This window comes from Aotus nancymaae, unplaced genomic scaffold, assembly GCF_030222135.1.
Source record: "Aotus nancymaae isolate 86718 unplaced genomic scaffold, 86718_ANA_hifiasm-v0.15.2.pri h1tg000011l, whole genome shotgun sequence".
In the NCBI taxonomy this organism is placed as follows: Eukaryota; Metazoa; Chordata; class Mammalia; order Primates; family Aotidae; genus Aotus; species Aotus nancymaae.
The window spans coordinates 64789909-64805541 of NW_026988422.1; the positions used below are offsets into that span (position 1 = coordinate 64789909).

A 15633-nucleotide genomic window follows, 5' to 3' on the forward strand; every position below is an offset into this window, starting at 1 on the left:
TGCAGAAAAAGTGTTGAATTAAATGCAACATTAGCTTACAGTTTAAAAAAACAAAGAAATGCAAAGAAGAGAATTTACTTAATCTGATAAAGATATCCATTAAAAAAAAAAAACCACAACAAACATTAGACTTAACTGTGAAGCATGGAAAAGATTATTTTTCAGTTTAAGAATAAGAGAAGGGTACCTGCTATAACCATTTCTAATCAATATTGTTCTGGAAGGCTTAGTCAACAAGCCATAAAAAAACTGCCACTCTTCATATAAGATGTTAATATCTACACAGAAGATACAAAAGAATCTACAGATATATTATGAGGACTAACAAAAGACATTAGGAAGGTGGCTGGTTCAAGGATGAATATTAAAAGCACTCTACATTTCCATACTACCAATAAACAACTAGAAAGTGTAATAAAAACATGTTACTTAGAGTAGCATTGAAACTAAAAAGAATTTAGCGGGGGAGAATGGGCAGACCTGAATAAACACTTCCACACAGTAAAATACAGATATGAAATAAATACACAAAAAGAGCCTTTACTCCTTAGTAAGTGAGGAAATGCAAACTAAAACCAAAATGAAATACTATTTTCTACCTACCAGACCAGTAAAAATTAGGAAGCCTGACACTATCAGGTATTGATAAGGATGTATGGACATCTGCACAATTATGTAATGAATGGCAGAAATGATCTGGTATTTTATTGTAAAGTTGCAGATGTGCATGCCTTGGGAGCCAGAACTTCACTGTTAAGGTATAAAATTTAGAGAACCTCTTGCATTTGTGACCCCAGAAGACATACACTACAATATTTTATAACTGTTTGTAACAGTAACCAATTAGAAACAATCCTGATGTCCATTGGATAAGAAACACTGACAAATAAGATTATGGTATATCCTTCAATGAAAATAATTATAGCTATATGCAACAACTTGGATAAACCTCAGGAATATCATTTTGAGGGGAAAAAACCACTTGCAGAAGAATACATAATTACTTCATTTATGTTTTAAACATGTAAAACTAAATGTGCTATTTAGGAACATAAACATATATGGTAAAATTAAAAAGCAATTAATGATCAATACAAAATGTATGAGCAAAGGTACTTTGCTGGCCTAGGAAAGAAGATGGGATTAGGGAAAGGCACCTAAAGCACGTTAAATAAAAGTAGATTTTGTTTTAACTAGATGGTGGGTACCAGGATTATTTATATCTTGAAACATTTCTATTAATTTGTGTCTATTCAATATTCAATAATAACCTTTTTTTTTAAGTTACTTAGATAATTTAGAACTTTGTACTAAGAAACAAGAAGACTGCATTTTAGGCCAAACAAGGCAATTAACAATGAAAACTGTGGTGGGACAAATTTTTTTTGGAGACTAGTAAGTAAGCTAGAATAGTGGGGAAAACAAAGGCGTATTTATATGCTTCTAGAAGAACACAGACGTTAAGGGTACATAGGTTTTTAAGCAACTGGTACAAAATGTGCACCATAAAGTTTTAAATATTTAATAAATTTGTGACATTTAGTTCTTCTTGAGTTTGCTCTCCCCAAATGTTGCCATGCTTTTTAAATTACTGAAGCAAAAGATTAACCACATCTATTTTTCTATCAGTGTCTTATGTTTAAGCTACATTATAAATGCACAAGCCAGAGTACTTGCACTCTTTACTACACATATTAATACAATTTAATTTGGTATACATCTTTATTACCAGCTATATGAAATCATGAAATAAATATAGTCAGAATACAAAAACCTTACTAAAGTTAAAACATCTTTATCTTTAAAATCTCATGTTGCATAGCACCTAACAGTCTCTGAAAATACAGGATATAATTTATCAGTTTGGCACCAACTAAAAAAAAAAGGAAATGATTGAGTAGATTATCATTTTAAGTATTTTACTAGAAACGTACTTCTTCCACCTGCCCATCTTCAGCTCCATCTTTCTCTTTGTCTTCCTCCTCATCATCATCATAGTCTTCTTCTTCATCTTCATCTTCTTCAGATGACGTATCCCCAGTTCCATCAACTTGTAAGACCAATGGAGCTTGCGTTTGAGCAGGCTGGGCCTGCGGTTGCTGCTGGCCAGTTGCAGTTATCTGTGCTTGGGCTGGTGTAGGTGCTGCCACTGTCGTGGGTATAACTTGAGTCTTATTTCCTGTAAATAAGATTTGCTGAGGCTGAATGATGACACCTGTCTGTGGTGAAATCCCTCCAGGAAGAGGAGCCAGTACCTAAAGCAAAAGAAAACCACATAATAGTAACTAGTTAAGAGGATCAAGTATGGTATATAGAAATAGGACCACATGCTGAAGAATCACCAGAAATAGCCATATTGCATACACAGTTAAAACTACCAAAGTACAAAAGCGATGTTTAACTAGTGTACTGACCCACTAAATTTCTATTTTATCAAACTTCTGGAAAATAAGGATTTTCTAAAGATAATTACTTCACCTCATTTATTCAGCACGTAGTATGTACATGCCAGATACCAGGCCAAGAGTTGTACACTGCCTTTATATGAGGAACACTGGACTGAGAATCTGAAAACCTGGGTCTACTTTTGTCTAAGGTCAAACATAGATATAGCAGAGGCAAGTCATTTAATTCCTTTTGGCCTCTGTCATTTCAATGTTAGACTAGGATCAATCATTCTTAACCCTGGCTTCAAATAAGAACCACCTGGTAGCTTAAAAAGTACTAATACCTTGGCCATACCCCTAATATTCTAACTCAGTGTGAGGTAAAAGCTAATTATTTTTCTAAAAACCACCAGATCAGACAATTTCTTAAGTTCCTTCCCAGGTTCTGCATCTAAAATTCTAAAGTAAGCCACAACTTATTAACAAATATTAATTCTATATATTATAATAAAGAAGGAGGACTGGATGCTTGTTATCTGCCATTAGGTTCAAGGAATGCAAACATAAGACATAGTATTTCCTTTGAAACACTTACACATGGTGTAACAGTACAAAAGACAAAAAAAAAGGTACAATAGGCAAACAAAGCACTAACAACTCAAAAAGACAGGAGACGTAGTACAAACATGACACGGTGTTATGGGAACACAAGAGAGGGTACGAAATTCTACCTGGGGGACAAGGCATGATCAAATATTACTTATATCATTAGCAAATAATACTTGAGTTTCTGTTTGTGATTTATGGCAGCAGTTCCCAACCCGTTAGAAACCAGCTGCACAGCAGGAGGTGAGCAAGCATTACCATCTGAGCTCTGCCTCCTGTCAGATCAGCGGCAGCATGAGATTCTCATAGGAGCACAAACTCTACTGTGAACTGCACATGCGAGGATAGAGGTTATGCACTCCTTGTGCTTGATGATCTGAAGTAAAAGTTTCACCCTGAAACCATCCCCGCTGCCCCATATGTGGAAAAGTTGCCTTCTACACAATCAGTCCCTGGTATCAAAAAGCTGGGGGACCGATGCTCTAAGAAGATTAGCTGGGTTTTTCTGTTTTATTTGTTTGGGGGACGTGCAGGGAGTTGCCAGACAGCATTCTTAGGAGAAGAGTAACAACAAGTGAAACCCAGAAGTGACAGCAGTATGTCATTTTGGAAAGATGCAAATAAACTGGATTAATAATACTGCTCTAATCTTGTCCCTATCATCATACTATTTCATTGACATTTAAAAAAGAGGCGACACATAAACATATAAAGTACATAAGTTCCTCAAGAAAACCACCATCCCTCTTTCATTTTAGTGCTCACAGCACAAGAATATAAAGCAAGTAGATCCAAGTGTTTATTTTGATGTAAATGCAGCTAAAGAATATACCTGGGAGCACGGCAAGAAATAAACTTGAAAAGTACAAAGAAACAAGATCCACAAAAAGATCTTATTAACATTGAGTTCTTAAGGCTTCTTCCAGAAAGCAATGGGAAGTTGTTAAAAGGTTTTTTTAGAAAGACAGGCCAGGCACGGTGGCTCACGCCTATAATCCTAGCACTTTGGGAGGCCGAGGCAGGTAGATTACCTGAAGTCAGGAGTTCAGGGCCAGCCTAGCCAACATGGTGAAACTTCGTCTCTATTAAAAATACAAAAATTAGCTGGGCACAGTAGTGCATGCCTGTAATCCCAGCTACTTGGAAGACTGAGGCAGGATAATGCTTGAACCCAGGAGGCAGAGGTGGCAGTGAGCTGAGATTGCGCCATTGCACTCCAGCCTGGGCGACAGAGACAGACTCTATCTCAAAAAAAAAAAAAAAAAAAAAAGGAAAGAAAGAAAACAAAAAAAGAAAGAAAGAAAAGGAAAAGAAAGAAGAAAGAAAGGAAAGGAAAGGAAAAGAAAAGAAAGAAGAAAGAAAGAGAAAGAAAGAAATAAAAAACAGAAAGATGACTATAAATCAGTCAGGTTAGGAGGGCACAAGATAAGAGGCAGAGACAATATAGTATTTTAGTGACAAACTATGGACAGTATGAACTAAGGAAATGACAAGAGAGTCTGAGGAAAAAACAGTGTCAAACATAGTAAGGGACTGCAAAAACATGGCAAAACTGTAGTTAAAAAAAAAGAAAGAAAGAAAAACTATTAGTAAGAATTGGAAGGGCCAGATACCTTGGATATTAGAGATAAGGAAAAGGAAGATTCCACACACCTATTTCCAGAATACAGAATAACCATCATCAAACTACAGCCACGTCTGCCTCATTCACTCCTAAATTCCTTGACCCTTATGAATACCCTGAGACTCAGTAACTGCTTATTGAATAAAAGCCGAATGACCAGCTCAGGAGGCTGGAAGGAGAGTGCTGCCACCTTCAAGGGAATGATGAAGGATGGGCAGACACAACAATAATTGTTGTTTAATAGATGTTTAATCTAGATTAAGCTGTATACAGGAGAAATTTGAAACAACAGGGTCTGTAGTACTGAAGAAGAGTCTAAGAAATCATGCATATAAGGGAAGGGGAACTACCCATGGAATATATATAGAAGAAAACAGAACCGCCTACCAATCATAATAGAAGATTATTTTACCTGCTGTATAACAGGAGCTTGTACTCCACCAGGCTGCATTTGTGGTATAACCTGTTGTTGTAGAACCACTGACTGCTGAGGCTGAAAGATATACTGGGCACCATTGGCTGCTCTGACCACCTGAAGAAGCTGGCCTAAAGCAAAAAGCATGTATTCCAAGTTATCATTTCAGCAGTGACCATCTCAAAAGAAATGAATTCCTATTTAATTTCAAACCACCAAAGGCACAAGAATTATCAAGTAGGAAAACTAACAATTTGATTAAAGGCTATTGTCCATACACAGTATGCTATGATCCTTCCCTTCTCTGACTTCTCACCATGTTCAAATACATCCTTAAAATGTTTTATTTTTCATATTGACATCCTCATTCAGCTATTTCCAACAATGTTTTAACAAGAGATTATAAGACTTGACTAAAAGCTTACATTATCTCTGCTAACCTTAGGAGTCAAGAAAGAGCAGTAAGATCAGACACATCCGGAGCTGTTCATTTTTAAAGCTTTAAAGGAACAAAAGCTTAATAGTTCATGTCATATCTTGAACTGAACAAAGCACCACAATACTTTGCTTCAAAATTGGTAAAAGCAATAAAAGTTTGCTGAACCAGTTATCATCATTGTCATACAATTCACACAGAATCAAATTCCCCCAATATGTTCCTTTAGATGACCCAGAATCCTGAATTGATTAAAAAGCAAATTACATCTTATTAAAATATGTAGCAAGACAAGCCCCTAATTTCACAAATTTACAAATTAACAAAAATAACATACATATATAGAACAGAAAATAAATAGTAACTATATAATCAAGATTACAGGAGACACTTAAAATCCATGAAAATAAATTTTTCAAACACTAACATGACAAAACACACGAGCTAGACATTGGTCTTTTGTCAATAAAGAGATACTATGTATAATAACAGCATATAATAAATTTTCTCTTAATATACTCTAGTAATTAGTTTGATATCACAAGTTCAAGTAAGTTTAATACTCACTTGGCACGTTAAATGTGTTTAGTAAAAACCTAAGTAAGCATTTTTATATAATCATATTTCAATAATAGGGTTCTTATGTACAGATCAAAGGTTCAAGTACTATTTTCATCTTCTTTACTGTATCCTCAACAATGATTACAGTTGTGTTACAGCCCTCAAATAAAGTTATTTTAATAATCTAAACCAAATGGTCAAAGAAATATTAGTATTTTCCATCTTTCAAAGAAGATAAAACCTAAGGGCTAGAGAGTACAATTTTCTAAATTATATTTTAAAATGGTTCCATCATTCCTAATTACCTGAATTTGTTAATATCTGCTGAACAGGAGTCACACCTGCAGGGAGTGCTAAGGTAGCAGCTGTAGCAGCAGCACTCTGGGGGGAGAGGGGGGACAAAAAAAAAATATCAAAACCACATACATATATAATACTGTTAAGCATATTTTATTAGTATATGATTTTTGTTTAGAATATACCAAAATTTTAAAAAATCTAGTAAGAACTAAATCCCATTTTATAAAATGGTACAAGAAAGACCAACCTAGTCTAAATGACCTATTAAATTATTTTAAGCAATTAAATAAAACAATTGGGTTTTATTTCCCCTAGAGAAGGTGCTCTAAGGAAACCTCACAGGTACTGTAGCTTTTTTTCCCTTCTTGCCCTATCAATACTCTTTAAGGTAACTACCCTTCCTATACTCAATCTAACCTATACATTTTTAGACAATACTCACATTAACAATACTGTATAATATATGAAATAACTATTTCATCGTTGCTTTCTTTCTCATTGTTCCCTTATCCCCATATTTCCTTGAGGTAAAAGTATAATTGCCTTCTTTCTAGAATTCTTAACTTCTAAAATTTCTAGTAAAATCAACAGATATCTACAGAGAACATTGTATCAGAAGACTTCACTGGGAGTATAGCTGACAATTCTTCTAAGATGTCATATTAGCAAAGAAAAAAGGGACATATTGGCATTATATTCTAGGTGAAACATTTCTTAATGACAGATTAATACAAAAAACTCTTTAAAGCTTAAGAAAAGTCACACCAGGTGCAGTGGCTCACACCTGTAATTCCAGTAATTTAGGAGGCCTAGGTGGGCAGATTGCTTGAGCTCAGGAGTTTGAGACCAGCCTGGGCAATATGGCAAAACCTTGTCTCTACAAAAAATACAAAAATTAGCTGAGCAAGGTGGTGCACACCTGTAGTCCCAGCTGCTTGGGAGGCCGAGGTGAGAGGATGGCTTGAGCCTGGAAGGTGGAGGTTACAGTGAGCCAAGACTGCGCCATTACACCCAGCCTGGGTAATAGTCACAAACTTTAATTTCTACATTTAAAAATGAAGTTTGTATGTGACACCTAAGTTATAAAGATATAGATGGCATTATATTCTGAGTTTCTTTAAATCCAGGATAAATTCTTGACTTCCTGCTTCTGGAGAGTTTTCTCCTCCTGCCCTCCCACAAAGAATTACACCATTCTCTGGTTTTTTATTCTGTGTTTTAAGCATTTTCCTGTATCCCACTATAGCTACACATTTAGGTAGTTTTTTTTCCCCTCTCTTTTCAATCTTCTTTAGGTACCAATCATTCACACATTCAATCTAACCTATACATTTTTAGAACTACACGTATCTGGATAAGCTTAAAGAAATACAACTGCCTTGGAAATGCTAGTGCCAGAGGAAGACAACAAACTTGGAAAATTATTAAACTGGGTTAATAATTCTACTGTCTAGCCTGGGCTCTAGGTATATAGCTTTCCAAGAAAATACACTTGTTACCACTTGACAAATGTAAGTGATTTCTACATCTTGGGTCTGAAAGTCCCATGATATCTCCAGAATTTAACTATAGTCCACCAGGTTGATCCATGTTTAAGCTGGATACTCAATTACCTAATTTAAGATAAATCTTGTCTATATAAGCAAATTAAAGGTTATCTAAGTTTAAGGAAAATATTAACAACCACATACTATTAAGCAGTATTATTTAAAAAGAAAAAAAAGAAATATTATTTAGAAATATTAAGTGCCTATAATTCATATTTTGTAAGATAACAATTCTCCCTCTACCAGCAAACTGACATAGTAGTACCTATAGTACTTTCTATATAGTATACATGATCCAATAACTACCTGCACACCCTCCACAAATTCAAGTTGCCTAACAGATATTTGCTGAGTCATGTACCATACGCAAACCACTTTATACTTAATAACTATTAAAATTTCTTCTTGGGCCGGGCACGGTGGCTCACGCCTATAATCCCAGCACTTTGGGAGGCCGAGGCGGGTGGATCACAAGGTCAAGAGATCGAGACCATCCTGGTCAACATGGTGAAACCCCGTCTCTACTAAAAATACAAAAATTAGCTGGGCATGGTGGCGCGCGCCTGTAGTCCTAGCTACTCAGGAGGCTGAGGCAGGAGAATTGCTTGAACCCAGGAGGTGGAGGTTGCAGTGAGCCGAGATGGTGCCACTGCACTCCAGCCTGGGCAGCAAGAGTGAAACTCCGTCTCAAAAAAAAAAAAAAAAAAAAAAATTTCTTCTTGTATTCCACAAAACAGCCCAAACATGAATAATGCATTACACCAATCATTTCACAAAAAAGAACCAAAAACAATGGTTTAAGTTCCCTGAAACAGCCTTCTACTATATTATTACTATCTCACATTTTTATGAATTATATGTTCATTTCTAATGTAAACCATGAGAGAGAATAAAAATGTTTTTGCTGAGTATTTCTGAATCAGAAATAATAATGTAAACCCACAAAAACCTAGAACGCTTTTATTGGTACAGAGCCTATACTGATTACGCTTTAGAAATACATGAAGGAAACACTGACTAAAAACAACAAAGTAGAATGCAAATCAATCAGAAATGTTAAATCAATTCTCCTGAATAACTGACCTACGATTTGTTTAAATACATATGCTTTAAGAGTAAAGGAGACTTAACCAGTAAGAGATGGGCCACTGATTTTTAAAGGTGGAGGTTTAAAAAAAAACTGGGGCTTTAGACTTAAAATGGAGTTTTTTCTAATAAAAAATCTTGTGAGAATAACAGGCATGAAATTTTTTGATTTTCATGTAAATGAATTGATTCTAGTAACTGTAACTACAAGTACAAATAGAGATCCTTATATTTGTGAATTTAAAAACTGCAATTTCTACCATCATGTAGAAACTTTCAATTTTGCCAAGGTATGAATTTGTGAGACTGGTAATGTGCAGGAGGAAGTCATTTGTCTAGTGGGTGAGCCCTTCTTATCTAGCTTATAATCACAAATGAGCTTTGTGATTCACTATCACTCACAAAGTAGAGCTGATCTTTCCATATACTGTTTTTTGGTTTAAAAAAAAAATCTTGGTACGGCCGCCATTGCTCCACCTGTACACTGCACCCTTCTATAGAAGTAAACTACCTTACTCAGAGGACTTATCTTCAAGTGCTATTTCTTTTGCAGCACCAAAATTTTACTTAAAACAATTCTAGGGGCTTGTCCGAGAATCACTGTTCTCCTCTGGGCAGTCTCGGACCCTCTCTCATGAGGAGATGTATCCTGCTGCTTCAGTTTGCAGCAGCCTCGTGGGTAAAGTGTTGAGACCTACCCGATGTGACAAACAAGCCCGGCCTCTCAGCAATGCAGGGGTGGTGGGGGCCTACGAATACTGTGGCAACTAAGCAACTCAGTGCACAGACCAAGAACAAGACACTGCGGGGATCCGGTAAAGTATTTCCTTGGTGGTCAGGACCAAGATGCCATCCTGAAGTTTCCAGTATACCTGCACCAGCCTGGAGACCGCCCTACCTTGTGCTGCTAGCCACCAAGACTGCCATTCATACAGCAGAAGAGAAAGCGACATCACCATTAGAATCATGGCGCTTTCACACTTGAGTCAAGAAAGTGCCATCACCATTAGAATCATGGGCTATTGTCCCAGGATCAGACCCCACCAAGTTAAAGCTGGGAAAAACTTAGTCTATTTTTTTTCTTTTCTTCCCTTCACTCCCCATCTTGTTATAATGTAATTAGATCTGGCTCACCTCAAGATGTTGCTTTAATGTGTGATTAGTTATGCCTTGTAGAGATGTGCATAACCAAGGACAGCTTGCTGCTTCCGGAAGAATGTCTCTGTCCCTCTTATACTTCCTCACATTAGGAAGATAGTTCCTCTAAGGATACTAGTAATCCAAAGAATAATAGTAGCCGCATTTGTAATTGGTAGGAATCAGACTCTTGTTCCTCTAAAACAGAATCTCTATGTTCTGCTTAGTCTAACGTCATATGGAACACTAAAGGTTTAAGACAGACTGCTTCCACAGGTCTTTGTCAGTCCTCAAAACTATATATCCACTTCACCAAAGGAATTACTCCTTCTAGCAGTCAATATAACCAATGCAATCCTATACCACTTACTGTTGTTACTGCAACATCTGGAAACTCTTCCCCTTCATTAAGTCGTATTTATGGTAGAGGAGCTGACATTTCAGGAAAGAATCCTTAAGAAATTTTTGAAATGCATTTTATTGCTCCTTCAACCTCTTTATCAACCACTCCTCCTAGATACAATGACAAAACCAAAAGTCTCAATGGTAGATGACCTAAGGCAAACCACAGCCACTGAAACAGGATATAAGGATGCAAACCCCTGGGAAGAATGGATTAAGTTTAATTCCTGTGACTGTTACGCTTGTGTGCACAGCAGGCCAGAGGCCCAGGTTGTCCCCTTTCCACTTGAATGATCCCCATATCGAGTGGACATGGGATGCATAGTAGCACTTTCTCAGAATTCCAATGACTGGAATAACAAATTGTGCCAAGTTCCTTCACTGCTATTTCCTGAGGTTCAACACCCCATGGGTCAACTCGAGGGCCATACAGCCTCCATCTCCCGAGGCAAAGTTCAACAGTGTCTGTCACGACATGGGGGCGAACTTACTGTTCCTTGGAAACTTAACAGGATGCAGTGAAGTCAGGCACTTCCAAGAGCTGGCGCATCAGTCCACCCTAACTCATCCCCGAGCGGATGGATGGTGGTAATGTAGAGGACCTTTACTGGACACTCCGCCAAATAACTGGAGCGGCACTCGCACTCTAGTCCAACTGATTATCCCCCTTCTACCCTGGCATTTCATCAACCAAAGAAAAAGAAATTACAACGGCAAATAAGAGAAGCTCCTTATAGGTCTTTTGATTCTTATGTCTATTTAGAAGCAACTGGAGTTCTTTGAGGAGTACCACATAAATTTAAAGCCCAAGATCACATAGCTGCAAGATTTAAGTCAATGTTGTTCTGGTAGGTAACAACTAATAAAAAAAATTGGAAATTAGATAAACTACATGTTTTACAACCAACAGTGGTTTGTTAACTATACTAAAGATGCTGTCAAAGGAACAGTTGAACAATTAGGACCCACTAGCCAAATGGCCTAAGAAAACAGAATAGCCCTAGATATGATATTAGATAATTATACTTCTTGTTAGATGTTGTGTCACACCATGCAGCCAAGGACTTGTGCAGAGTCTAGTAGACACAACTCTTACTAAAATATCCCCAACCCCTCCTCCACCCTATTCAGATAGATTACTTCTTTTAGAAGAACAAACAGAACTAAGCCAAGACATGTTAAAGAAGTTTGGGGGGGGCGGGGGGAAACTGTAAAAATTCAACATGGAGGATTGTTATAGTGAATCCCAAGTTTCTCTTCAAAGAATCAGTATTTCAGCATGTTTAGCTTTCTTATTCTTTAATACTCTATTTTAAAGTTTAAGTACCTTGTAATTCCAGTAAACAACTTTTTTCACCGGTTCTAATCAGTAGTTCACATCTGCTCCCCCCAACCCCAGTTCCATCCTGACTCATCTCGGTCACCTGATCACCCCTGGCTACCTGCTCTGACAAGCCCAAAACCATCCTTCTTGCCAAAACACCCACCCTGCCATTCCAGCTCCTACTCTATTTTATCTTTTAAAAATATTTTATCTATTTTATCTTTTTAAAATAGCCAATTGGGATTATTCTAGCTTGTGTGATCTAACCCTAAACAATAGGGGATGACACAGCAGCAGGGACGACCCCCGTCAGGCATAAGTACCTATTCCCCACTTGTCCAAGCATGTAGCCGCCATTACTCCATCCATACGCTGCATCCTTCTACAGAAGTAAACTGCCTTGCTGAGAGGACTTAAAAGAAAAAAATTCTTGAGGTTGAGTGTGGTAGCTCACGCCTGTAACCTTAACACTGTGGGAGGCTGAGGTAGGTGGATCACTTGAGGTCAGGAGTTCAAGACCTGCCTGGCCAACATGGTGAAACCCCATCTCTACTAAAAAATACAAAAAATTAGCCGGGTATGGTGGCACACACCTGTACTCCCAGCTATTCAGGTGGGAGGATCACTTGAACCTGGGAGGCGGAGGTTGCAATGAGCTGAGATTGCACCACTACACTCCAGCCTGGGTGACAGAGCAAGACTCCACCTCAAAAAAAAAAAACTTAAACCAAAAAAAAAGAAAAAAAAAGAAACAAACTCATTCCTAGTACTAACTAGTTACATAGGCTAAAAGATCTTTTTACAAATACTGATTCTTTCACCTTTAAAGAAAAGTTTTGGCTGAAGAATGAAATGTCAGAGGTGAATCACCACTTTATGAAATTAACAGTCTGTATATTTTAAACAAAGAAAAACCATTCATAAGGTAGTACTGAACTACTCTAATCTGACTGTATTTAATGTTTTATTTAAAGAAATATAACTTCCAGGATATAGGTAAACATTTTCTAAGGATCAGAAGAGGTTCTTTCATTTTTACAGTTAAACTATACTATATTTGATGAAAAATATTGTATGTCTGAAATGTAATTTGAAAATATGAGTGAGGATTTGTGAAGTTTAGTGGATAGTCTTCAGAAATATAAAAATTCTAATGTAACACAACTGGTTAAAATGTATTCTTTGGTAATTTACACACTATAATGCCTTGCTAAACTATACTATAGTTAAATCAGAGCAACATTTTTAAACTCTTGATTTTAAAAACAGTTATACTGAACTATCCAAACAATTCATCTTCATTTTTTAAAAGTTCACAATTCTTAGCCTTCCTGACCTTTTGCAATTACTAGGTCTCCTGAAACAGAACCATACTTGGCATTATAGGTTTGGGAGGTCCTGTAAAACTTTTTCAGAAATAGTAAGGAATGGAGTAACTCTCACAAAGGACCATTCTTTTGGTATGTTTAAACAAAGAACTCCACAAGTTTATGAACCTTAATGTCTAAGTACCAAGCCATAAACTTCATATCCAATATTCAGGAAACTAAAACAGCTGTTTTGCTCAATAAACTGCTTCAATAAACTTCAAGTTGTTAATATATAATGACATACACAGGCATAATCACAATTTGTGTTAGAATTAAGTACAGCCAATCAAAGCGCTATATTCTGACTCTTACCATGTTTGATGCATTCATATGCTGTATCAACTTAGAATCTGGAACAATAACTTGTGGTGCTGTGGCTACAAAAAAGCACACATGCAAACAAGGAACCATGAGGCTATTTCATAATCACAAGAACACTTTACATACAATGATAAAATTTTTTTTCATGTTTTCCATGTTTTCTGTACTCAAATGCTTTCAATCATTTGATCTCAGGACGTTATAAATTCTACGACAAATAATAGCTGTGATATACCTACCTAATAATTAAAAAATATTTAAGGCCAGATGTGGTGGCTCATACTTGTAATTACAGCACTTTGGGAGGCCAAGGTGGGCGGATCACCTGAGGTCAGGAATTTTTTGAAATCTACACAGTCCTTTTCTCCCAATATGACAGTTGACAGACTCATGCTACTTTCATCAGCTGTTTAAAAACTACAAATCAGCCGGATGTGGGGGCACACACCTATCGTCCCAGCTACTCGGGAGGCTGAAGTGAGAGGATCACTTGAGCCCAGGAGTTCTGGGCTGTAGTGTACTATGCCCATCAGGTGTCCAACTAAGTTCGGCATCAATATGGTGACCTCCTAGAAGCAGGGGACCACCAGATTGTCTGAGGAGTGGTGAACCAGCCCAAGTTGGAAAAAAAAAAATCAGAAATAATGGCAATGTTACTTAAGTGTAAACGGAACGAAATGTTTGATTCTGCAAATTTCAGAGAACAGATGGATAATCCCATTATCCTAATATTCTCTGAGTGAATAAAATCAAATTTTAATTTATGATGACCTAAAATCCTAATGCCAGATCTGAAGGCAACAGGAGGAACAGTCATCAAAAAATATTAAAAGAACAAAATTATTTGATATAAAGTATACATTTAAAATCAGGCATGAAAAGTACTACTCTATATCAACAGTAAAATAACCCAAATACATGTTTCTACTGTTTATCATTATTAATTTTAAGACACATATGTATATAAGCAAATGAGTAACTAAACGATTACATTAAAATAAACTTTCCGTTTACTTCTAGTCTCCTCTCCCATAAAACCAGATGCACTGAATTAGAACACTCAGCAAGTTTTATAACTGAGAGAAAATGCAAAGCTTTAACTGAGAGAAAATACAAGTTTTATAAATGAGAGAAAATACAAAGCAAGTTTCTTAGCCTTTTCTGGGCTCAGATTTTCCTGAGCTGTGAAATTGAGCCAAGGGGTATTTTACAAAGCCCGCATAAGGTGCCAATAAAAGAGCATCTATAAAATGACTTGCAGAGTATAAAGCACTATGGACACAGTCTATAAATATCTGCTCTTTTTTTTTTTTAAGACGGAGCCTTGCTCTTGTCAGACAGGCTGGAGTGCAGTGGCGCAGTCTCAGCTCACTGCAACCTCCATCTCCTGGGTTCAAGTGATTCTCCTGCCTCAGCCTCCTGTGTAGCTGGGATTATGGATGTGTGCCACCATGCCCAGCTAATTTTTGTATTTTTGGTAGAGACAGGGTTTCACCATGTTGGTCAGATTGGTCTCAAACTCCTGACCTTATGATCCAGCCTCCCAAGGTGCTGGGATTACAGACATAAGTCACCGTGCCTGGCCAGTATTTGCTTTTTCTTAGCTTTAAACCAAGTAATATAAATTAAGATATGTTATATATCCACTCTTCACTTAAAGTAAATCTAATTCAATACATTTGGGCTGACATAAATTACTATGGAATTGAATTTTCAGACTGCCAAAGTATACAAGACCCCAGAGTTTAAGATATATTTTAAAAACTAATCTGAAACATGTCTTTGAAACAACATGTTTTCTAAAGAAAGCAAACAACTATTTTACCATATAAAATAATAAAGCCCTTAAATCTAAAAAATAAACCTTTTAGATTTAACTTAATTTAGGAAATCCATCATTACACAGCCTTTTCAAAACAAAGTATTAATACAACTTCTCTGAATGTCATCTTAAGCTTTCAGTTAATAAATTACTTGTCTACCATTACTCCACAGATGATAGAACCTATATTTTATACAAATTTATATACATTTACATACATACACCCCTCAGCCAAGAGAAAAGGGAAAAAAGCCCGAAATCGACATAGGGTTTTCTGTTGTTATTGTTTATTCTT

General features: G+C 36.6%; 1 protein-coding gene and 1 non-coding gene across 2 annotated transcripts in view; both read right to left on the reverse strand.

Annotated features, from left to right (window-relative positions):
• GTF2A1 (general transcription factor IIA subunit 1) overlaps window positions 1-15633 on the reverse strand; it is a 47011-nt gene that overhangs the window by 13991 nt on the left and 17387 nt on the right. The window contains exons 4-7 of the mRNA XM_012476897.3: window positions 13508-13572; window positions 6335-6410; window positions 5030-5163; window positions 1935-2255 (exon numbers count right to left, since the gene is read on the reverse strand). Of these exons, the coding sequence (XP_012332320.1) occupies window positions 1935-2255; window positions 5030-5163; window positions 6335-6410; window positions 13508-13572 (596 nt within the window). The remainder of the gene's footprint in view (window positions 1-1934; window positions 2256-5029; window positions 5164-6334; window positions 6411-13507; window positions 13573-15633) is intronic.
• LOC135274471 (small nucleolar RNA SNORA79) lies at window positions 14192-14335 on the reverse strand. The gene has a single exon (XR_010342294.1). It is a non-coding gene; the product is annotated as a small nucleolar RNA SNORA79 (small nucleolar RNA).